General features: G+C 32.5%; 1 protein-coding gene and 1 long non-coding RNA gene across 2 annotated transcripts; one reads left to right on the plus strand and one right to left on the minus strand.

The window, feature by feature from the left end:
- Nucleotides 1–12,690: 12,690 nt before the first annotated feature.
- LOC105167355 (putative protein phosphatase 2C 52) lies at nucleotides 12,691–18,600 on the plus strand. Its single transcript, XM_011087037.3, has 6 exons — nucleotides 12,691–12,991; nucleotides 14,116–14,614; nucleotides 14,691–15,035; nucleotides 15,124–15,241; nucleotides 15,414–15,637; nucleotides 17,979–18,600. The coding sequence occupies exons 2-6, from the start codon at nucleotides 14,354–14,356 to the stop codon at nucleotides 18,450–18,452; spliced, it is 1,422 nt and encodes a 473-aa protein (XP_011085339.1). The 5' UTR covers nucleotides 12,691–12,991; nucleotides 14,116–14,353; the 3' UTR covers nucleotides 18,453–18,600.
- Nucleotides 18,601–21,779: 3,179 nt separating this feature from the next.
- Nucleotides 21,780–25,563, minus strand: LOC110012403 (uncharacterized). Its single transcript, XR_002287568.2, has 2 exons — nucleotides 25,026–25,563; nucleotides 21,780–22,007 (listed from the first exon to the last, which is right to left on the minus strand). It is a non-coding gene; the product is annotated as an uncharacterized LOC110012403 (long non-coding RNA).
- Between the last annotated feature and the right edge of the window lie 868 nt (nucleotides 25,564–26,431).

Here is a 26,431-nt window from a genome sequence, read left to right on the forward strand (position 1 = left end):
AGAATCATGGCTTTATTGTTTGAATGTACATATAACTCCCATCCATAAATCACTAGTTTTCACAAATATACTAAAGAAAAAGAAAAAAAAGAAAAGAGAGAGAACAAAGAATCTATACAAATCCAACCCATACAAAATTGCAAAATTAAGAAAGCCAATTTAGAATTTTTTTTTTTTGAAGAGTTTGTTGCAAAAATCAAAGGTGAAAACAAAAAAATTGCATTTACACTTTGAAGATTGAGAACTTACCATTTTTAAGTCAGTACTTCTTAAAAAATTTTATTTAAAATAAAAGATCTAACCAATCGAAGAACAGTGGAGATCCCACACATGTATATTTGTTTAGTAAAAAGAAAAACACAAATAAAGCAAGAAAAAGAGGAAGATCTACCATGCTTGTACTCATGGAGGTACTTGTTGAGATGATGGTGGTGGAGGGTATGGCAGAGGTGGTGGTGGGGAAGGCGTAGGAGGTGGGGGTGAAGGCAGAGGTGGTGCCGGAAATTGAAATCAAGTGGCTCTGGAAAGAGCACACCATTAACTCTCCAACAGCCATAAAAGTTATCTCTCTCAATTACAGTTTTTATCTACAAGGTGAATTTAAATATATGTTAGATTTTGTAAAAAACTGTAAAATAGAATTGACAGGTGAATGAAGTTGACTCGCTGAATAAATCTATGTATTTCTCCCATTATTTGAGTTATGGTCCATTTTCTCTTATGTGCAAAAATATTTCTTTGGAGTATGTGGGAGGGGGGTAGATAAGAGGGTGAATAAGCAACCGTTGGGTGATTTATTATGTATGCGAGTGTGTGAGTGTGAGTGTGAGTTTATGTTTGTAAATGCATAAAGAGTGAATATGATGAATGTATTTAAAGCAGAACAAAAAATAAAATTCAACATCAACGACAACTAAATACAACTTTAATAGGGAATATGAGTGTATTTATGACACAAGAAATTGTGTCCAAATTCGAAATATTAATCTTGTTGCAACAATTTAAATAACATACACTACAAAAAATGATGGGATTTGGCACGTATCAATAGACCGTTCCAAAGCCCATTTCATATTGAAATGGCTATTGGAACACAGTAGGAACAGAACTTGATAGATGATGTCATGATCCCCATTTTTTGTGTAGCATATATGCTAGAAGATAAAATCTTTTTCTTTTCTAAATTAAAATTTATTGTGCAATATTATTGCAAGGTCCACTATTTTTTCATCAGAATTGTTTCTTTCATGATTTAATTAAAGTGGATATCAATAAATTACAGCTTAATAAAAAAAAGAAGAAATTCAAGCGACATCCAATATCTCCAAAATGTATTCAAATTACTCCTCGCATCTTAAAACTCTGAGCAAAATTGTTCTACATTACACAATTCTAGATACAGTAATTAGACCCTATTTTTTTTCTTTGTGAAAATTTTTCATTGCTTGACCGTGTTTGCACCTGCAAGAATTGAATCTTAATTATTAGTTGATGAAGTGGACCAATAAATATACATGTGCCACACTAGTTTCAACAAATTTCCAGAATCATGGCTTTATTGTTTAGATGTATATGTAACTCCCATCCATAAATCACTAGTGTCACCAATATATTAAAGAAAAAGATAAAAAAAAAAAGATAAAGAAAGACAAGCAAGAGAGAACAAAGAATCTTCACAAATTGAACCCCATACAAATATGAAATATTAAGAAAGCCAATTTTGATTTCTTTTTTTGACAAGTTTGCCTCAAAATTCAAAGGTAAAAACAAAAAAAATTGAATTTACACTTGCAAGATTGAGAACTTACCAATTTTAAGTAAGTACTTCTTAAAAATTTATATTAAAAACAAAAGATCTAACCAAATGAAGAAGAGTGGAGATCCCACACATGTGTATTTTTTTAGTAAAAAAAATAACACCAAGAAAGCAAGAAAGAAAGGAAGATTTGCCATGCCTGTTGTACTCTTGGAGGCAACCTTCTCAACTGCTTTCTTGATCGTTCCCCTCATGCCCAACAGTTTCTTTCTGCAGCCTCTTCAAATCCTTTTCCAGTTGCTGGCAGTGGTTGGTAGCTTCCTTCTTTGCCTTCTTTAACTTGGCGTTCTCAATACCCAGGGTTCCACTTTTTTCCTCTAAATTTCTCCTCTGAACTTCACTTTGGGGGATAGGGGGTCTCCTAGGATCGGAAAAAGAGTTCCTCATATATGGATGTCATCTGTAAATAGAGAAAATCATCAAAAAAGCATTCAAAGAAAGGAACATGACCAAAATTTTGAAGACGTACCTTGACCATGTCGAAGAAGCTATCCACTCAAGCTCCTCTCGATATGGGGGCTAGGAGGTGCCTATCTCCTAAGATCAACACCTTCTTCATAAAATCGGTCACTAAAGGAGAATTCTTCCCTCTCTCTTGTTCCAAAGACTGGCTGGTATGCAAGCAGTCTGAAGAAGCCTGAGAAGACTTGAGTGGGACACCCCTTTCATCCTTGAAGAAAGGAGGAGGGGGGAGGTCCAGAAGAAGGTCTTGTGAGGCTGGTCGGGGGGGATGCCCAAAGAACTCATCCTAACTTTTTTAGAGGAAACCGCAGGGGTAGTCCCTGGTGAAGGAGAAGCAGGTCGTTTGCCCTTAGATTCACTGGATGCAGAGATCCCCCAGGAAATCTAAAAGGAGGACTTCCCTTAGCATGAGCTCCAGAAGCATTATCACGCATTAATTTGCTGAACATAATATCTCCTGTCAAGAAGAAAGAATACAGTTATGATCATGAGTAAACAAAATAACCAAGTATAAGGAGAAATACAAGGTACCCAAGGAGTCCCCCAAAGGTTCCATCCAAAGAATCAAAGCCAAAATGCCCTAGAAGCCTTTCATTAATTAAGGACCGACAGTTATAGGAGCTCTTGTTCAAAATGGTCAACAAGGAAGACAGGGCAATAGTCCTTGCCCCAACATTTATAGAGGGGGGAGCCTCCTGTATCCAATGATTGGGAAGGGACAGGGGGCAAAACAAAAAAGAAATTGTTCTTATAACGCTTTGGAGGATTGGGAGCAGGCAGGAAGTAGACTCCCCATTAGGGCATAAAGTGGAAAAAGCCCATTTCAACATGTTTCAGTCGAAAACACTGTGCGAAAATGTTTACAGCGACAAGGGACTCATGAAAATGAAAAATCATATAAAAACTAGCCAAAACCCTAAAGAAATTAGGGACCAACTGATTCAAGGGCGCTTGAAAAAGATGAGCAACATCAGCATAAAAAGAGGGGATGGGAAAGCGTAAGTCTGATCTTGATTGAGCAGAAAAGAAGTACAAACAATTTGAAGGACGAGAATAGGGATGACTAATGGGGGAGGGAGTATAAATAACGAAAGATGAAGGGATATGAAACTCATTTATTAACTGATCAACGGTGGAAGTTTTGAGATTGGAGGACCCCTAATCCGCTGGCAATTAGGGCACCCCTTTTTCTCTTCCTCGGGAGAAACCTTAGTTCTTCAAGAAGGATACGCCAGAAGGAAGATGCAGAGAGAGTTTGTTTCACTTTGATCAAGGATGTGGGAAGGGGAGTTAAAACCACGCTCCCCCTATAACCACCCCTTATTGGGCGGTTACCTGGCAGTTCAGGCGCATGGAAGAGAGCGGTTATTAGACACCCCCCCTACAGTAGCAATTATGATAGCAAGGAGTGGCCCTAGCCATCATTCCCTCACTGACAAGGGGCAAGGCTCAAAGCCCTAACTTCAAAAAGAAAGCAAAAGAAGGGAAAAAAGAGCAAAAATTGTGATAAGAAGTGGGGGCACTTTAAACCATTGATGAAAGGGGGAACCCCACATTGGATATGACAAGGACTCCTACTCTAAGAAGGAGTTGGGGGCATCCCTCCTCCACAGAATAGGGGGGACTAAATGATGCATATGACCCAAATAAATCTAGCCTAAAGAGGAGTTGAAGAGCCCAAGGCTTCCCCTAGTCAACCCAACAACTTATAAAGGAGGTAATGATCCAAGATATACGTAGGCCTAGCCCAAGAAGGAGGCCCAACAAGAGATGATCGATCCAAAGGCCCATGTTTAGAGATTCCCAAGTGGCATACACCCTAGATCGCCAAGCATGCCCCCTAGCTGGCATGGAAAATACGAGTCAAGGGAGGTCTCCTCAAAGCCCCAGACTCCTGGGTCAAGAAAGACTCCCTACTGATTAGGAGTCCTCGTAAATGAAAGATCCTCTTCAACTAGAGATACACTTGCACCAACAAGAGCAACCGATGATAAGAACAGATATGGCTTATACAAACGGCCTTTAACCATTTTTTCCTGAAAATAGAGGGAATGTCCAAAATTTCACTGAAGGGAGACACCCCCTATAAATATAGGTTTGGCCCCCAGGCGGGGGACACCTTCTACACTCTAAAATATTGCTGTCAATATTTATTATGCAATCCATTTGCAGTCTTGATGCAATTTTTCTCACGAATTTGATCATTATATCTCGATTTTTCATTGCCATTTACCTTTTGTGATGATTTTCTCTTAAATACAATACTCACTTGGGCGTCGGAGTGCTAACGTATTGTTTTGCAGGTTTCGTTTCTCAAGTCCTTTTATTTGTTGGCCCAAATCCAGCATCAAAGTCCAAGCTTGTTGAACCCATGCTATTTTTGTACATCAATATTAATTATTTACTTATCTTACTTTCACCAATTACTCATTCACCTTAAACTATCATCAATCATGTTCTTATAAATTATTAGCAATACAGATTATAGGCTTACTATAAAAAGTGATATCAAGATAAAAGAGACACATATAGATATGATGTTAATCACTTACTTACATCGACATTAGAATGATTTAATTAATATATAGGAGTTGTTTAGTCCTCTACTTTATTCCCATATCCTATAACAAATTATAATGCATATAATCAATATATCAAGAATATCATAATTTCTAAATAGAATATTAAATATTATTCGTGCAGTTTTCAACAATCTTATACATATTTTATTTCTATCCAAATATAAATCTCCATTCCATTTGTTTTGAAAAACTTGACAATCTAAGCTTCCTAAAGGTGTATATAATTCATCAATCAACTCATAGAAACTTATCTCATTAAACCCCACTACCAATCTTAATAATAGTTATGGATTAAATTATCTCAAAACTCTCATATATCTTTTAATAAATATAATATTTTCAAAAACCACTTTCTAATATTTTTCAAATATCATTTCTTAATATCCCTATTCATTTTTATCAATTCTCACTATTATAGAAACTAATAAACCACCTACTCATATAATTAAATATCTTGTTTACCAATCCAGTTAAATTGAACTAATAAATCATAACAATAATTAAATCTACTAAATTAAGCAATTTAATTCATTAATTATAGCATCCCTAATTCAATTGAGATATTTACTGATCACTAATTTATACTCAAACTCATAATTGTTTTGGTTAAAAAATACACCGACCAATATAAATTACATTTAATAAATACGCTAATCAAATAATATAATTATATAAAGAAATAATAATTAAAAACCAAAAAATTTGCACCTGTTTAATTACCTTCGAGGGTGCGCCTGTGTGTGAAAAGTTAAAGTTTACCTTCGAGGGTGCGCCTGTGTGTGAAAAGTTAAAGTTTCAAGCTAGACTAATATCGATACTATTATAAAAGAAAAACCTTACGGCCAAACCAACTTTTAAAACCTTAATCTATCCTTTATTTCATTTCTTCCTTTTAAAACAATTTAGTCAAATTGGTAATTTCAATATTTTAATAATATCATAATTATATTGTTTTCCTCTTAACTACTCACTACTCCACATTTTTTTCCACTTACTTCTCCATATTTATTATATATAATTTATAGTTATAATTTATTAATTTCATAAACTTCTTTTTTCTTATCATCTCACACACACAAAAAAAAAAAATTATATGCTCACAAGAATTACGTGCAACATAACTACTATTTATATACATGAAGATGAGACAGTGGGGGTAATGGCCCACACGCCAAACCTCATCCTACATATATATTCTTTTAATTTTTAGTTTAATTTAATTTTTTTTAAATACCCATTACGTTCTTCCTAATTATTTTTAATTAATATAATTTGCTCCCAAATACTATAATGAGCTCCGATTACTTCATTCAAGTTTTAATATAATTAAAATTTGAATTTATAATTTGTCTACTAATTAACTAAATTTTATAAATATTTACTAATTAATTCCACAATTATATATTAAAAATTTGTAGATGTTACAATTCTCCCCTCCTAATAAAAATTTCGTTCTCAAAATTTAATAGTTTATTTGCTCGAGGAATAAATATCGGTAACTCTCTTTCATATTTTTTTCCTTAACATCTCAATTGGTGGTTTCCTTTGTTGAGCGATAAATCCACTTTACTCTTGTTATTAGTTATCTCTTTATCTCTCAATTTCTTTACGTTTTTATCTAGTATCTCTATCAGCTCTTTCACATATATTAATTTTTTTAAATTTTTTATATCTGATTTATGCACATATGATTAGGATTAGATCGGTATCGTTGTAATATCGAAATATAAAATATGTTATGTATTTGCAAAATTTTGCTAGTAATATTAATTGACACACTAGTGGTCCAATTCCTTCATAGTTCATACACGCACAGGGTTAGGTATGACTTCTGGTGCGCCATAAGTCCAAAAAAGAAAAGACAGAAAATTTAAGGATTGCAACCAATTTGAAAGCGGATTAAGTGGATGGAATAAGTACAATCTAAATCCCTTAACGAGGATCCATTAGAGGGCAAGTCTGGTGCCAGCAGCGGTGAGCGCGTTCGTGCGTGCCAGCGGGAGAGGGGATCGGACGGGGACGTTCGCCCCACGCCCGAGCCCCAATTTTGTTGATAACGTGTTCGCGACGTAAAATATCAGCAAGGATATAGTATAATTTCTACTATTGTAATTGGCATGATCAATTGCTGATTTTTAACAACATTTTTTTTTTTTTTTGGTTATGCATTCACTTTTAACCCCAATCAAACAATTAAACCTATGTTATTAAACCTATATTATACAATAATTGGTTGATTAAAAATTATGGTGTGATTATGCTGACATGATAATCAATTTCTTTTCTTGCTGAAAGAGTCGAAGCAATACAAAAGAATTTTCCTCCTGGACTTGTCCTGAGGACGAAAGAAAATAAAGAAAAAGTTAATTTCTCCTATGCTTTTATTTTATAAAATGGGTGAATAGCAATTTACCCCCATGTGATATTGAAATGAGCACATTATACTTCCTATAAAAAAAATATAGTAATTTACCCCCCTATACTTTTTAAAATGAAGCAATTTACCTCCTTACACAGGGAGGCAAATTGCTTCATTTTAAAATTCATAGGGGGGATAATTGTCGTATTTTAAAAAAAATATAGGGAGGTAAATCACTATTTAGTTTTTCATAAGGGAGTAGTTTGTTCATTTGCGATATCACAAGAGGGTTGCTTGCATTTTTTCCTTTATAAAATTAAAGTTTATTTGTTATATTTTTTTGAACTGTTTTAATTATTACAGTGGAAAGAACAAATTATAATTACAAATTATAATAAATGTGGAGAAGTATGGAAGAGAGAAAAATATAGGGTAGTGCATAGTTTAGAGAAAAAAAAAAAGTGAGATTATTAAAAAATATTAAAATTAGTAATATGACCAAATTGTTCTAAAGGGAAGAGTTTTGTGTATTCAAAAATTAGTACGACAACAGATTTTTTTTTTGAATAGTATATATGACTAAATCAACAGAATTCTCGTTCCTTAGTTGATTTCATTAACATAATTGATAATTAGAAAATAAAAATTAGTAATAAAATAAAATTAAAAATTTACGACATATTTTCTCTTCTATAATTTTTTTTAAATAACATATTTTCTCTTCTATAATTTTTTATTGAATATGTTGAATTCAATTATATAACATTAATGTTTTCAGAATTACTTACAAATGGTCATAAGTAATTTATAAAACATCTCATATATTATTGAATATATATAATAAATAATTTATCCACTCTTTAAAGATGTAGATAATATTTTTCTACCAAAATATAAATTCGAACAATCAAATGAATTAATGTATTTAATGAGTGCATCTAAAATTATTTATTTAGTAATCAATTCAAGAAAGTTTTTGAATTAATAAAATAATTAAACAAATATCACTTTTTTCTTACAATGCATTTATAATTATATTGTAATACTAAATACGAAAAATTATTCAAACTTAATAACAGTTAAAACTGAATATTAAATTAATACAAAAAAAAAAGAACTTTTATACCCCAAATGTTGGGAATGGTCAATCCCGTGTCTAAGGAATAAGATTTTATATGAAAATAAGAGCTTGTTTGGTTGTATTCTCAATAAGATTTTTTCCACTTTTCACTATTTGGGTAGGTGAGAATTTGTTTGGTCAAGTCATTTTTAGTGAGAATGCATTCCTATTTTAATTCTCAATTTCAAATTTATATAGGTCACATGGCCTATTTTATAGTTATTTTTCTGTCACATCAAAAATACATATATCTATATTTAACATTCTCACACCTATATATCTATATTTGAAAATAACTAATCCAAACATATTTTTAGTTTTCGTACAAAAATCAATAAAATATTTATACACATTTTCAATTATTGAAAATTAAAAATAAAAATGAAAACACAACTAAACGAGCTCTAAGTATTCCCGAAACTTAGAGCATACGAATCAAGATGTAGAAATAGACTTGAGAATATTCATCCCATTCCTACTCTATTCCTACATTCCAATCACACTCTAAAAGTATCACGAAGTCTGTTTTATGAGACCAAAAAGACATTTAGCCCGAAATTTTCTAACCGATGTTAGTCTGTGTCCGGTCTCTAATTGAATTTTCTATTGCAAATACCATTATTATTTGGGAAGAATTAATCGATAATCAAGCCGTTCGCAAAAGGGAAACAAAAATGATGTTGCATCTTATATTTCATTTTATGTGTATTAGTCGTTTTGATACGTTGTTACTGTGTGTATATAATAAATAATCTTTCATATTTTAAAATATATTATATAAGAGTAAAATATATAAACCAATATATTATATTAACACAACAGAAAGTAAGAAAGAAATAAAAAAAAATTAATTTATCAGCTAATATAAAATTTAACAAATTGAATAAGTTAGTTATATTATTAGTTGAAGGGCATTAATTTTGTATTTTACAAAAAAATTAATTATTAACCGTCATTTGTAAATATAGAAGACCTTTTCCGTTTACATAGTAGTGACATACAACCCGTTTGGACAACTCTTCCTCCCATTATGGATGACATAGAGATCCTGTGAATAGCCTCTTCAATGCAGCCCTGCAAGTTGAACATAGGCATCCAGAATTTTTATTAATTATAAGTCCTGTTGAAAATTTTAAATGAGTAACTTAAGACTAATTGATTTTATTATATATTAATATTAATGTTAGATTTTTTTCAGAAAAAAAAAATGCTACATAAAGTCATTGATAAAAAGAAAAACTACAATATTGCATTAAATGTTACAAAAAATAAGCAATTTGTTCATAATTAGAAAATAAAATTTTTAATTGAAAAATAGGGTTAATTTTAATATTTCAATTGTATGATTATATTCTCTACAATAATGTATTTCAAATTTTATAATAAATTCGAATTTTTGATAAAACGATCGACAAGAGAATTTTATGGTAGATTTTTTCATGATATTTTTACTTTATCATTATTTTTTATGTTTTTAAATTAACTTATGAACTATCTATTCTAAAGGTTGGGTTGCATTACATTTTCTTGAAAATGTATAAATTCAATTTTTCTTTTACTAAAAGCTTAGGATAATGTTTAATTACAACATTTAATATTACAAAATTGTTTTTTGAAAAGTTGAAAAGTAAATAAATTCTAAAGGGGAAGAAACCCAACTTATGATTTTTTCATATGGAGGTGATCGTAATTTAGTTCAAGTAAATTTTTTATTTCTTTAATTTAATTTACTTTGTAAATTTTATATTAGAAAATTAAGAATATTAATTAAATATATTATAAATGGAAAAAATAGAACCAGAAACTATAAATTCTATAAAGTATTTTTAAATATATGTAATAAGCATATCAAGGACAAAATCAACATGAATTAATTTTTTAATAATTCTTTTAGTTCACTTATGTATTATTTTTTAAAATAAGTTGTATAGAGACTAAAGAATTAATAGAAAAAAATATGAAAGTATATAAATTTTATTTATTTTTGATTGCAATAGTTCCAAGTTGAAGAATAGCATATACAATATTACCATAAACAACTAACAGGGAGGTAAATTGCTTCATTTTAAAAATCATAGAGGGATAAATTGTTGAATTTTAAAAAATATTGGAAGGTAAATCGCTATTTGTTTTTTATAAAGGGATAATTCGCTCATTTACGATATCACAAGGGGATTGCTTGCATTTTCCCCCTTTTCTTAAGAATAAATCTACTAAAAGATTAACAAAAGTAAATTAAATAATAAGAATAAAAATCTGCAAATAAAAGCATTAATTTCTATTAAGTTGAAATTGCGTATGAAAATTTAAATATTATATAATCCTGTATGTACATGCATGAAAGATTAAATTTTTAAAAACATATGATACTATTGAATAAGAAATAGATAATAATAATTGAATTTAAATGAATTAATAGATTAAGAAATCACACTAAAAATATGATGAAGTTAAAAATTGAAAATAATAATATTTAATGCAATAGTATTTCAAATTTTAGAAGTTAATGAAAAATGCAAACAATATTTTGAAAAAATATAAAAAAAAATTGTAGTAAACTATAATTAGCATAGTTATAGGACATTGCAAAATATATTAATATAATTAGACATAAAATTTTACAAAAAATAGCCAATAAATTATTAGTTTAAGTCATTTAATTTCACACTAATCAATTTAAAAACAAAAGACATCATGAGATTGGTGCTAAAAGAAAAAATATAATCACAAGAATATTATAAGAAACATAAAATAAAATTAAAAAAATAGTAAATAAACATAAAAAACCTAAAAACAAAAAATGGTCAATTTCCTTAAATTGGAATTTCTTATAAATAAAATAAAAAATATACAGAACTTTTTAATTTATTTTAAAATTGGATCTTTTATATATATATATATATATTGTATTTTACTTTCGCATTAATTTGTTCCAACACAAAACTATTAAATATAGTAATTAGTAAATACAAAAAACAAAATCAATTCTAAGGAATATCTTTGATTTAATAGTAGAATTATAAATCACAAATTAAATAGTTTCCATCAATTAAAATTATTGTTATCAATTTTTTTATATAATGATTCAATAATAGACTTATAAATAATATTATGAGATTTATATTTTTTTTATAACTAATAATTGATATATTCACTTTTCAAAATATGTTTCTACACATACATTCAATAATAGAATTATAAATTATGAGTTTTATATTTTTTTTAGGTAAAAATTCAAGGACCCCTGTGATATTGGAAAGTTTAAAAAAAATTTATGAAAAATAAAGTATCAATTATACCTCGTAAGATGAAAAATATTCAAAAGACCCCTCAGAGGTTGTGATACACGCGCGTTGACGGCAAGTGTGCATATGAAAATTGTATTTTTTTTATGATTTTGCCCTTCTTTCATCTATTTTAAGGTTGCACACAATTATATATAATATATATAATATTTAATAAATTTTAAAATAATATATTAATATTTTATTAATAATAAAATATTATTTTATATGTATTAAATTATAAAATATTATTTTTATTAATTTAATTTAAATTATTTAAAAAAAGCAGTAACGACGAAGGAAAGTGCCATCACTGCTGCAGAGGATATTAGGGGACGGTGTGAGTCATTATTCATAACATATAGGTGATATTTTATATTAAAAATTTCATAGGGTTTTGTTTTTATATTTTTTCATATCATAAGGGGTCAAATTGAATTTAACCCTTTTATTTTATAATAAATGACTGATACATTTACTTTCAAAAATATGTTTCTACACGTACATTCATTAATAGAATTACAAATAATATTATGAGTTTTATATTTTTTTTATAACTAATAACTTATATATTCACTTTTAAAAATATATTTTTACACATACAATGTATGTGATATTTTTTAATTCTTAAAAAAATATAAATAATTTATGTAAATATATTATAAATTAAAATGTTTATATGTAATTTTTCCAAAAAACTAACACACTTTTTTGTATCAATTTTTCTTTTTATTTAAGCATTTTAAAAAATAGAGCGAAACATAACCTACACTTCTTGCAAGCATAGAAGAATTCCAGTAGAAAAGAGATAATAGTGATTGACGCCAGCAAGTGGCCTAAAAGGGTTCTGAACCAAACGCGCCCGCAAAAGTGGGTGGTGGGCTGCTTTTGCAAATATAGAAGAATTCCACTAGAAAAGAGATAATAGGTATTGACGCCACCAAATGGCGCAAAAGGGTTCTGAGCCAAACGCGCCTGCCAAATAGCGTGATGGGCTACTTTTGGACAACAATCATAAAGTAGGAAAAGCGAGCTGAAAAGAAGATATGTCCATGTCCACCATCATCATTTCAGACGGGCACTTTGCTCTTTCAAACTTGCCTATTATCCCTTAATACACTCTGCTTACAGCCCATCTCTCTCTCTTGCCAACTCACTCTCCCTCTCCCACACACACCCTTTTCATGCATTTGCAATTAATGCACCATCCTCCACCCCCAACAACAATCTTTCTGCTCCACTGCTTTCTTTCTTCCCCCAAACATACTTCTGATAATAATTTAAAGAAATACAGTTGGTTGCTCACATTTCTTGTTATATGTATGTAAATTCAGAGGCCGAAACTTGAATCTGCCCATGAAGAACAAGGTAACTTCACATGTTTCTCTCTGTGTGTTTCCTCTCCTTTCTTTTCCCTTGGCTTCAAAAGATTTCATCTTTTTCCTTGGATTTGCAGACTTTTCATACTTCCTACTTGCTTCTTTTCTTCTCCATTGCAAAGGGGCTTTGAAATTTTTCTTTGCTTTCTCATTGCTTTCTTGTTTTGAAAGCGGCAGAAATACAATACAGCGATTCTGGGCTTGAGGATTTCCATGTTTTTCTCACTGCTTCTTGATGTACTATAGCTGATCTGATGTTCGCTTTGGCTCTCGGGTTCCAAAATTTAGTGGGATTTTGTGTTGACGATTTTCACCCATATTTTTAAGACTCCACCTTTTGCTTTTCCCTTAACTATTTTCTCCATTTACTGTGTCAAGTGAACAAAAATCCCAACTTTGAACAAACCCATCTTTCTTGTTTGCCTTCTTTCCCTTTTCCTTTATTTTTTTGGATTACTTGCAGTCAGGTAAAGATACTGTATATGCTTGCATCTATTTTGGTAACATTGTGATGCCAAGATTCTTAGGGATCAAAAGATAGATCTTGTGTAGTTTTTTTGCTTTTTGTATGGCATGCATTTCTTTTTTTTCTTGAGATCTATTGCTACGGAAGAATCCCCAAGTTTATCTGCTTACTCATAAGGCATTAATCTTTTTGTTAAGTGACATTAGATTCTTGATTTAACCCCTATGGATGTAGAGCTGTCTTTCCTAGCTCATAGAAATTGCATTAAATATTGAGTATATTTTAATAATTTCAATTACTTAAAGGTTTATCTTGTTTTATGCTTGTGTTTTGTGGTGGGAAGTGTGATGGTGCATTTCCAAGAGTACCCTGTGCTTCTGTCTTCATTGATTTCAATTTTATATTGGAAGGTTGTGGGAATGGTAGCATGAAATCTCTCAACAAAGTTAAATTATGAGAGATTCCCATCAAAGGACAAACAGTTAAGACAGCTTTGTGATAGTTTTATATTCCAATTCACATGCTAAATCAATAAAACTCTGTTTTGTTTGATCTTGGAGTTTACTTCCGTTCAGATGTTAATCTTTTTATATTGAAATGCTAAATAAAGAAACTCCATTGATTAATGTCTTCTCTACTCTTTTTAGCTGGCTTCGTTATCAGTTCACGTCTTCGTCAGCGAATTTGACATTTGACTGAGAGAAAGGGAGCCTAGTTTCTACATTTAGTCTTAAAGTGCCCTGCTTTGCGGTGCTAAACTTTCAACTATCTTTTGCTTGGTTCACATACTATCTGATCTGTGATTGTCTCTGAAATTTGTTTATACCGAGAAGAAGAAGCTTTCTTTTTATTTAATCCAGATGGTCGTTTTCTGGGTCTGAGAAAATGGGGGGTTGTGTCTCGGTTAGTAGTCGGAGTACTTGCAGTAGCAGGAGTAATGGAGAGAGAATATCTCCATCATGTTTGTGGATAGATATGTTCCGGCGCAAGAGAAGTAGGAGAACATTTTCTGACCATGTCACTACTTTGCAACATCTATCCTCGATTCCGAGTCGGATATTCACCAATGGAAGGAGCAGCAGTGCTTGCATATTTACTCAGCAGGGTCGTAAAGGGATAAACCAGGATGCCATGATTGTGTGGGAAGTAAGTCCTGTTATTTCTATTGAGATCGTCTTTTGTCTGTACAGAGGATAACATTCTTGGTCTTGTGTTTATGCAGGATTTTATGGCAGAAGATGTTACATTTTGTGGTGTCTTTGATGGCCATGGTCCCTATGGACATCTAGTTGCCCGCAAAGTTCGGGATACACTGCCGTTAAAGTTATCCTCTTTCTTTGACTCCTTTGGATCGAAGCAAAATGGATCTGGCGCTAATTGCTGTAATGGAAATATGAAATCGGATGTGGCAGATCCTGTAAAGGAAACCTCTACAGAGGATAGAGTGGAGTCGTTGTGGAGAGAAGCTTTTCTCAAATCATACAAGGCCATGGACAAAGAATTGAGGTCTCATCCTAATTTAGATTGCTTCTGCAGTGGGAGCACTGCTGTGACCGTGATAAAACAGGTATAGTTAGAACTTAAGAACTGTCCATATTGGGCTGATATTTGGTTTCCTCTTATATATCTGCTAAGCTTGCTTCCACTTATTGAAGGGTTCAAATCTTTTCATGGGCAACATTGGTGATTCAAGAGCAATATTGGGATCTAAAGATAGCAACGATTCAATGGTGGCAATCCAACTGACAGTTGATCTAAAGCCTGATCTTCCCAGTATGTTCATATATGATGGAACTTGTGATAGCACATTCGTCTTGCTGTGTTTCCTTTTCCCCTCTTTTTCAGTTTTAACTTATTACTAACTTTTTGAGAACTTAAGACTTGTACTGTTGTACACCGATTTTGGTGTATGCTATACTAACTAGGTGTATTTTATTCTCAACAGGGGAGGCAGAAAGGATAAAACGGTGTAAGGGTCGAGTATTTGCTTTACAAGACGAGCCGGAAGTGCAAAGAGTTTGGCTGCCATTTGATGATGCCCCTGGATTAGCAATGGCTCGAGCATTTGGGGATTTTTGTTTGAAGGAATATGGAGTGATCTCCATTCCTGAGTTCTCTCATCGGGTTCTCAGCGACCAAGATAAATTCGTTGTTCTTGCTTCAGACGGGGTATGTCTTCCAGCTCTTCACCTCTGCATCTTCATGTCGTTTGTCTTTTCTTAGCTCTTATTTCATAATAGCACATCATATCAGATAAACGTATTTATTGGGTTATGAGATTCTGAATGCTGAATGCTGTTTTTTATTTTTCATCCTTAAGTTATCCAAATAAGAGCCACTAAGTTAGAGTAGATGCTTTTTAGCATGCACTACGCTGAATTATAAAGAAAAACAAATGAGTGAGCTTAGATTCATCCATCCTCTTTCTTGATCAACCAACCAAGCAATAAAATGAATATCTTTAGACCCTAAGAGCTTATCATTTGCTTACCGGATCTCAGAAATGCCTGTGGATTGACATGCTTAAAACAAGTTTTTACCACATATTGCTCTAGGGGTCATTTTTTCAGCAGGGAATGATGCCGGAATTGAACATTTTTTCAGGAAGATAGAAATATATTGCTAGTTTGCCCAAAATAGAGGTAGTTTTAAACTTCATCTACCAAGGAAATAATTGTGTTAAGGTACGTAAATGGCAATCTTATGTTCTAATGAAAACATGCTTTAAGGTTTACGGATTAAACATTGCAATTAATTCTCATATTAGAATGCATGATTGCAAGTAGTTGTTATGTACTATAAATATAGCAAAGAAATTGGTTCTGCATCACACGACTTGGAATTTAGCAACCACCGAAATAGAAAATTAACATCTCGGAAAAATGGCATTTTTCAGCAGAGGTCAGCCAAAGTACAGGTATCTATAGCTTCCGTAGAAACTTAGGAAAGAAGAAGCAAAAATATAAGTTTGGTCAGCGTTAAAAACGAAACAACGAGCAAAATATTAACACCTAAACTCAAAACTTCAAAATAAAGCTGTTTATTACATGGCGTGGTTTGTGTAGAAAGAAACTAAACCACACCTGGATATGCATTTATTCGTTGTAAGTCGAGCTTCCTGGTCTCAACAGATGCAAACTTTCCTTACCAAATTAATGGAGTCTCTTATGCTCACAAAAGCAAACACACCCAAAGAAGAGATTTATGTTACAGGGCAAAAGTTGGTCGATAGAAATCCCTTTGTGTGATTCCAACACTTCGATTGTGGCCAATACCTCTGACCTCCAACACCAATGAGATTGATCAGAATCCAGAGGAAGCCAAGTCTTCATTTGGAATTCTTTTTCATTTGGGCAAAGTGAATGTGAATTTTCCATGGGCCTGTCTGTACCACAAATTCCACCGTTTCCACATCCACACTTGAGCGTTTAACGTAGTATCACTTATGAGGTATTATTAAAGCATAATTTCTTACAGATTTTTATGATTTTAAAACAAATTAAATGCCCTTGTCCATATTGATCCCTTGATGGTTATGGTAGAAAATGCGCGATGTTTCATGATAATAGTAGCATATGGCAAGGATCTACAATCTTTTACGCAAGCACTTCTAACTTATCCTCTAGGCTGCCTTTGGATGGATGGATTTGTATTTGAGAAAAGAATTTCAAATGACTCCATATAAGATTTTGAAATCCGTCAATATTCCACAAAACGTGGTTTACAATGAAAGTTGAAGGATTTGAAATATTTTCTATTATGAATTTTAATTTAAATCCAAATGATTGGTTATTACTGTTCTGAAATCATTTTTTTTTTCCTTTCACTCACACACCCAACACACATGCACAAACACAAGGTTTGAATACAGACCTCCCATAGGGAAATCTTGTGCCCGAACCATTGTGTTGTCCTTTGAGAACTAGTATTCTGAAATCTTACTTTCAAACCTATCAACACAAACACAATGTTAGTTCTTTTAAGCTGGCTGCTCGTTTTGGATGATTTGAATTTGGAATGTTGCGTTCTGTTCTTTGCTCACTGTTACGTGTTTCTTCCATAGCAATCTGGTTTAGTGTCTGAGAAAAGGAAAACTCACAAGTTCTGTTCTTGGTTTCTAGTCCAAACTATGAGAAACTACGCTCTAGTTATGCTATAGAAGTTTGAGTGTCTGTAGTCCATTTTAAAACGTGTTTGGAAAGGTGAAAAACATCTAATTGACAACCTGCAGCCTGAGGAGAAGAGTAACAGAACATTGAGTGAAAACAATGCATAGAATGTGCAGAAAGAGAAATTACACTACACCTCGTCCAGTTATGTTAAACAAAATAGGAAATCTAACAGGTATAGATAATGTAGAACATGACTGTAGCTGCAGTGGTTTTCAGTGTAAACTCTTAAAATTGAGACTGTTTATAATATATATTCGAAACTCACTGGGTGTTTGTGTATCTATCCCAATAATTAACCATCTTAATGGATTCTCCATTCTGGTGAATGCACAATGCAGGTTTGGGATGTGCTAAGCAACGAAGAGGTGGTCGAGATAGTGTCGTCGGCTCCAACAAGATCGTCGGCTGCTAGGATTCTGGTTGAGTCTGCTGCTCGTGAATGGAAAGCCAAGTACCCCACCTCAAAGATGGATGACTGCGCAGTCGTTTGCTTATTCTTGGATGGGAAGATGGACTCTGAGTCTGATTATGAGGAACAAGGCTTCTCTTCCGCGACCCTCCAGAGCAACCATTCTGGCAATGTTGTGGAATCAGACGATGGCCAGAATTCTGAGCCCTGTCTACAGAGAAACTTCACTGTCAGATCATCCGAGGAAAACGATCAGTACCGTAGGGTACCGATTGATGCCGATGTGGAAGACGCAGAAAATGGTGGGACTGAAGATCAGAACTGGTCAGGCTTGGAAGGTGTGACAAGAGTGAACTCTTTGGTTCAGCTTCCCAGATTCTCTGAAGAAAGGCCGAGGCCTTGATTGTCTTCGTTGTAATATTACTGCGCTCTGTGTATCAGGAATCCAAGAAAATTGAAGTCCTTTCCGAATTTGATCGATTCTTGTTCCTATTGCCTTTGTGAATTGCTGTCAGTTTAAATTCCATTACTTTTAGTAGATTTTTGCGATACTCCATCCCACATAAATTTCCAAAGTATTCACGCACTTGCTCCCAATATCAGTTTTATGCTTGACGCCTTCACCCACTTTCTCCCAAAACAATCCACCTTCTTCAATCTAACCTTCCTGAGCCAGCGGGTTTTCCCGATTCGCAATGCTCAATCTAAAAGACGAAGTCAACAAGAACCCTCATTTAAGTTCCCCATTTGAACCAACAATCAATTATCTTTTCTCAAGGTAACATTCAATTTCATTTGAACTTGTTTCCCATCATCATTCGGTTATTTGTTTGTTTAGGTAAAGTTCATGTCTTAAAATTGCTTTGACGTTTTCTGATCTGGGCTGTCGGAATAATGAAGGTTCGTGTATGTTAGCCGTATATATGTTGTTTTCCTGCTGCTACTGTGATCAATCTATGTATGAGTTTTGATTTTCTTTTTCTTTTGTCTCCTTTTCTCCTAATCTTGAAGTGGGCTTTTCAAGATTTGCTCAAATTTGGTTAAGTGTAATGGATTTATCTTCTTAGTGGTGTATTTCTTTGCTTTACTTCAGCAATTAAGCCCTCTTGCTTTAACAATCAGTTCGCACTTTTGTTATTATTATTTACCTCTGGCTTCTGTTCAAGCTTAATGAAGCAATAGCTTAACATATATGGGATTTTAGTTTTTCAAATGGTGTTGTGCTTTGTCTTAAAATAGTATTTTTTTTTTCTTTGCTTGGTTCATGACAAGTAACCCCTTGTGATATTGCAAATGAGCAAATTTTACCCCCTTATAAAAAAATAAATAGTGATTTACCTCTCTATGTTTTTTAAAATGAGGCAATTTACCGAGGTAAATTGCCTCATTTTAAAAGTAGAGGGGGATGAATTACTATCACTATATTTATTTTCATTTTCAAATTATTTTCGACAAGTCAAAACATACTCAATGTTTGTCATCATTTAAAAACACCTTATTAGGTATTTTTAACTGTTTTAGAATAAATACATATATATATATACACACATATACATAAATATATATAAAAAAGACATGATTTGACAATGAATAGTAATTTTTGTCTCCCAAAACACAACATTAAGCATATAATACTTTTTTAAAATTATATTTAAAAACAAATCCAAACATATCTCTAATATAACATTTCGAGAAGGAAGTTACGTTACTTTTTTCACCTAAGAAAATTACTAATTTCATAATTTTACAAATTTATGGACTAAACTGAGAAAAATTAAAATCTGGCCAAATTTTCACCTAAAAATAGTCATATGGGGCAATATGATACTAAAATTAAGTTTATGGATGCTAACATTGAAATATAAATTTGGGGACTTAAGTGATTCAAAATGTAAATTTAAGGGACCAACTATAATATATAGGATTAATTAATGTCCCTTCTCATGAGGTTTGTTATAATTATACGTAGAACCTCTGGGGTTCGAAAAATTACATATAGTATTATTGAGATTTGCTTTCGTCTGACAAATAGATCCACCCGTTAGTCAAAATTCACTAAATTTATTGATATTAATAAAAAAAAAAGTTGAATGAAAATTGATATTTACCCTCGATTGACTTATTGTAGGTCAAATAAATATTTTATCGGGAAAATTATAATTTCAGTCCTGCAACTTAGAGGTGGTGGTATTTTTAGTCCTGTAATGAGTTTCGCAATGTATTGATATAACTTTATAATATTGACAATTTAGTTCTTTTTCGACCAGTTGACGCGAAATTGCAATTTACGTGCAATTAATTTGACCCGAAATTGCAATTTACTTGCAATTTTAGTCCTGTAAATAAATTCATGAAAGACAAAAAATGCCAACTCTCTGAAGTTATAGGACTAAAATGCCAATGGCCTCTAAATTATCGGACGAAACTATAATTTGATTGGATTATATGCAAGTGACATGCAATTCTCTGATCAAATTGGCCGAAAAATGATGAAAATTGCTAAGTTTTAAAAAATACAAGACTAAATTGCGAAAATCAATTTGTGCAGGACCAAAATTGCCACCCCCTATAGTTATAGGACTAAAATTGCATTTTCTCCTATTTTGTAACTAAACTACCCTCATAATGGTGAAATATCCCTCCTCATATGCATTAATGTGCGAAGATGTATAATGGTAATTTAATCATAAAAATATTTATTTGACTTCCAATAAATAAGTAATAAGTCAGTTGGGGGTAAATATAATTTTTATCGATGTTATTGTTAATACCATTAAATTTATTAAATTTTGATTAATGGAGGAACTTATTTATTAGAAAAAAGCAAACATCATAAGTATTAGATGCAATTTTTTGAATCACAAAAAGTCTATACATAATTACACCAAATTTCATAAAAGAACAGTGTAATTCACCCTAATATTTACCCTTAAAAGATCAGATTTTTATAAGGCATGTTTTATAATCATACCAAGTCCCTCTTTGACCTTTAGATTGAACTGTTTGAACCTAATTTTGAGTGTAGCCATAATCTTTCGTAATGTTTGGACCTATTTATTTCAATAATTCCTTTTAGAATTAAATTAAATATAAATCATATTTTGATAAAAATTACAATTTGAAGTTTCTAATTCAATCATAATTATTATTACCTAATTACCCGTAATACTTTTAAATTTCTTCACCAGTCTTAAGAATGACATTTGTAGGATTTGTCGGAATCAGGCTATGTTCGAGGACACCTCCTTGGACGCACAAGCCCTTGTCCTCCAGGTCTTTCGTTCCCTCCAAGTGGTTTGGTATACATACCCCGTTTTCTTTCTCAAAAATCAACCTAGAGATCACCAAATCGGCATTGACAGTAAACAGGTTAAAACGCATCAACCAAAATGAGATTCCGCCATCCACAGATGAAAATGCAGAACATCTTGCTATCAACATAACCAAGTGATCCAGCTAATGTTCTTCAAAATTATGAGAACTGAAGAAATGGGATTGCTACATCATTCTCCTGTAATCAAGAACAACTCTCATTCCCAGATGGAAACCATCGAAAGACAATATATTTGCATAGTTCATCTGTCAGTAGCTAATGCATCTCGTCGTTACCAAGAATCATATAATCCGTCAACTAAGGCGCCAGAAAACCAGGTCGTAATTCTTATAGTTTTTTCCAGCAATAAAAGCAAAACGTTGAACTCATATAATGGGCAAAAACTGATGACCTTAATGAAAGATGAAATCAGTGTAATATTATTGATCAAACGTAGAAACCATGCAATTGAAAAATTAAAGAACTTAGTGGTACACTGATTAGCAATTGTTCATTTAACCCAAACTTATAAGCAGTAAGGCCAGCCAATGTGAGCACTTTGATGAGTAGTTACCGCAAACTGTGCATGTCTGCAGATCACTTTTGGAGAAATTGAACGAAGATCAAACGCCTGTTTAATTAATCCTGTAGAAAAAACACACCAAAAATAACAGGAGAAAAGGTCAGACAGCAGATTAAAAGTCGAAAGAACAACACAGTAAATATGGGCAACGCAGTTTGGGCTAGCATTAAACTATTGTGAAAATATAGCAGCCTGTTGAAAATTACCACGAACAAACGCAGCTCATGAATCATGACAAGAAATAAGCTAACATGCCACTTAAATTAGGCAACATTATTTGAAAAGAGATCTTCGTATTTACTTCATCAAAAGGGTCCTATATTGACGAGATACCAATTAAGCCGCATTTTCTTACTTGAAAATGGGTCGTTTCTTCAAGCAGACAGAAATGATCCTCCAAGCCGCTTGGCCAAGTGATTCATCTCTCAACGAGACATCTAATTAGGTGATCGCTAGTCGAACTATTACTAAAGTTGTGGCAGCATTTACTTGTCACGAGTAATCTGTTGATTGTCAGGAAATTTACAGCAAAGTTCTTTTCTTCTGTTGTGAGAGTAGTTCCTTGAGATACTTCACACAGGTTTGTAAAGGCCAGAATTTAGATCTTTGACAAAGTGTAGACTTTCTGCTACGAACAGGCTAATATATTCTTGAGTAACATAAGAAAGTGACTTTCAGATACTCTTTGTCTCAAATTCAAATTAATGCTTATTTAAGTTTACAAATCTGCCACAACACAAACAAGTCTGGTAAAAACAAAAGCTGTAGCTTAAATATGCACTATAGAGTTATGAGAACAAACTATTCTCAGTTTCAACTGTAAAATTAACTGAATGGATATATCAAAAGCTAAAGACAACTAAAATTTCTCAAATTGGTGACAGTACCAGAGTTGATGTTTCTCTAACAATGTAAGAATCTGTGTTGCCTGAGCTGAGTTTAGGAATATGATGGAACTCATAACAGACCAACAAGTCCAGGCTGATTGGACTCTCGAATAGGTAATATTTACAAGAAGGAAAAAAACTCTGAGCATATGATGCTGTTTCGTAGGTTAGTTAATTTCCAAACGCCCACAAGAAAAATCAAATGAACAGAAAAAAAGGTCACTCCCTCCCGCTAAACCTTCCAGAACAAATGGAAAGAAAAGAAAGCAAGAATGATTTTCCTGCATAAGAATTGGTTTTAGATCCTTCATCAGAACTTCAATTACTCCTATTTTAATAGACCAATTGTTATCTCTGCTCTTACATCAGCTCATCTGAGCACTTTTTGGACAACTTTACAATTGAGAAACTGCAACTATCCCAAACATCTCGGATCAAGGTTCTTTTTGGCGAAGCAAAGACTCAGGTAGAGGGTTAAATAAACATGTATACATTTGTGGGACTAAGAAACGTTGCCAATAAGTAATGACAAGATTGAGATGAACTTCTCATTACAGACTTTGATGCTCGACTATTTTAACCTTCTCCACCCTCTAACTTCTACTACCAACTGATCACTCTGTAGAAATCACCAATGTCACGTCTCATATACAGATTTGTCATTCCACATTTTAATTGTCTGCTTATAAGCATTAAGAACTATAACTTCCATGCGAAAGGACTTGATGCTGCATATGCTACACATTCAATAACATATGAAAAGTGTGGATCCTGGACACGGTAAGTTTTAAGGGTTTATGGTGTTTTTATTTAAATTAATGCCCACTGTCATGTCGTCACCAGCTTATTTTTCATCCTGTCTCGCTCTCTCCTACTTCCTGTACGTTAAACGTGTTAACTGCAATGTTCTTCCTGATTCATCCACTTCCTCCAATATGGAGATGTACAAAAAGTAAATTCTTGCATCATTAAATGCCAACTTGTTCGCGAACCCATTCCAAAGCTAAGCAAATTTCAACTCTCTGAAACTTTCACTTTCTGGAAGTGTACATAGAAGCTTTAGGTAGTCATTTATTTAAATTGTGAAACACACTGTATTTTCTTGCCTAGTGAAATCTCAAATTTGACTGTTCTAAAATATTTCCTTGCGGGTGCTTTACTCCAAGATTAAAGGCACTAGTTTTCCTATTTACCCATCTCACATTACATAAGAAAAACAAAAGCATCGAGGAAGCATCTGGACTTGAACCCTCATGTCACACTCTACTTCCATGCACTCAAAATTCAAGTAAACTCTACAGCCTGAAGTCCATTAAAACATCCGATATAACTTGAGGATGAAATGGAAACGTTCACATAAACCCACTTCCTCCCCCCTGTCCCCAACTACAACACAAATTGTCAAAAGATTTTCCTTACCTATCAACAAAGTACTATAGCTCAATGGGCATCTCATAATTCACACTTGATACAACTTTGGCTTTTAGACAAGAAACAAAGATGCCTCTGAAAGTTGATAGACTGTGCTAACCTTATGCAGTTCTCTACATCAGAATTAGTCTTTTGTGTTCAACTCATCAATGTGAACTGCTAGAACACCACCCTGTATCCCAATGAAAATTTACTGGGAGATCATATCATTAAAAACTTGTCTCACAGGTGTAGAACGTCAAAATTCCAGATTCAATAAGCATTATATTCAAAAAATCAAGCATGTATGATTCAATCAAATGAATGAACCAAGAAACTTTAACAAGTTAAATGGGAGTTAGTCAGAGCAAATTAACAGATTTTGGGGACCCATCACGTAAATAAAGTTTCTGGATCTAAAATCTCTCAGATGGAAAAGGAGAAATCCAACCGATAAACCAATTGTTCTTGTCAAATAACACAATTGTTCTTGTCAAATAACCCAAAATCACGTTCTTGGTTATTTGATAAGCTCAACTTTGGCCAAAGAATTCCAGTATTTCACCATCAATATGCCACCTGTAAGATGCCCACTCATTCTATGACTTTCATTTCTATAAAATGGTCCACTTATTCAGACCCTTTTGCTTCTCTTACGTAGACACACACACAAACAAACAGCACATAGATAGTGGGAACTCATCGGTTTCGACAAAAGGGGGACATTTAACAGAAACAAAATATTAGGACCCAAAATGAAAAAATGGGATGTCAAAACGTTACCTTCTTGAATCAAAATCCGACCAATTTGAAGAGAATGAAGCAGAGGAAACAGAAGAAGATGCCCAAGAAAAGGTAATCTAAGAACAGAAAAAATGCTGGCGATCCATGCTTCTTCTTTCCGGCGGCCTTCTTCTTCGTTTGCTGCTTTGATATCTGCTCTTGTTCTTCATTTAGTTCAATCTTCGCCATTGTTTCCTTTGACGTACTTAGCCGTAGTTAAGGTGGCAGATCTCTCTTCCTCTTCGCCAAGTTTCCGGGTTTATTTTTGGTGTTCGTTTGTTGTACCGAGCGCTCTGTTGTGTGCTCCTGCACATAGGCATGTGCAATTTTTATTTTAACTTTGTGGGCAAAATTGCTTGCAATTTTTAGGCACACAAAATGAAGGGTATGTGAATTTCAATCCAAGTTTTATGAAATTTTGTAACATATCACAAAGTTAAAGAGTCTCAATAAGCAAATAAGCTATTGCTTGAGTGGTCAAGTCGAAGTGTTGCAATCAAAAGGTTATCGATTTGGATTTCATGAATATTATGATGAATATCAGGTATTTATTTCTATCTTTTGATATTAGAGTTTTGTTTCTCTATTTACTTTTTATATATACTTGAAATCCACCAAATAATCTAGTTAAAAGTACATCTCACCAACTTTTTCTTTAAAATTGTAGTTGTTAATATTTGATAAATATTATTAACATTTAATTTGATTAGACTTATCTTTAACTCATAAGATTAAAACACTGAATTAGATTTTTTAATTATATTTTTAGATTGTATAAATTTTATAAAATTTATTCATAATTTTGAATTTTTATTTCACTTTTGAAAAAAAAGAGAGAGAGAATATTTTATTTTAAGTTAAGTAATAGGTTATTATTATGTTCATAAGAGTTTAGTGTTTTTATTTTTCATACAAGATCATATCTACCATGTAAAAATATAAAAAGAAATATTTTCTATCTAAAAAATGATTAATTTGATAATTTGACAAACTTAAGGGACTAAAGCGATAAAATCAAACTTATATTGACCACTTTGCCATCCAAAAAGTCAAATTTCGGTCACATTTCGCTGAAAATTGGTCAGAGGGACCAAATTGAGACAAAAATTAAAGTTTAGGGATGCTAAAATCAAGAAATGAACTTGAAGGACTAAAATGATTTTAAAGAAAAATTTAAAGAATCAAATATAACATTTACCCTATTTGTTTATTTTTGGAACAGATGATACTATCCATTCGATTACCTTAAAAGAACATCACGGAGGGTCATTTGTTCATGAACCTCATGCCATGTATGCAAGGGGTATTATCAGCACATTTGATTACTTTAATATGGTGGTATCTTAGTTACATTGAATTTGATAGAACAATTGGGTTATTTGAAAAAAAAAAAAAAATACTTTAGG

Source organism: Sesamum indicum, linkage group LG8 (assembly GCF_026168435.1).
Source record: "Sesamum indicum cultivar Baizhima isolate 11 linkage group LG8, ASM2616843v1, whole genome shotgun sequence".
NCBI classification, from domain to species: Eukaryota; Viridiplantae; Streptophyta; class Magnoliopsida; order Lamiales; family Pedaliaceae; genus Sesamum; species Sesamum indicum.

Coding starts and splice junctions, on each gene's coding strand:
- LOC105167355 (XM_011087037.3), top strand. CDS start 14,354: ATGGGGGGTTGTGTCTCGGTTAGTAGTCGGAGTACTTGCAGTAGCAGG. Junction 14,615..14,690: donor ATGCCATGATTGTGTGGGAA/GTAAGTCCTGTT, acceptor GTGTTTATGCAG/GATTTTATGGCAGAAGATGT. Junction 15,036..15,123: donor CTGTGACCGTGATAAAACAG/GTATAGTTAGAA, acceptor CACTTATTGAAG/GGTTCAAATCTTTTCATGGG.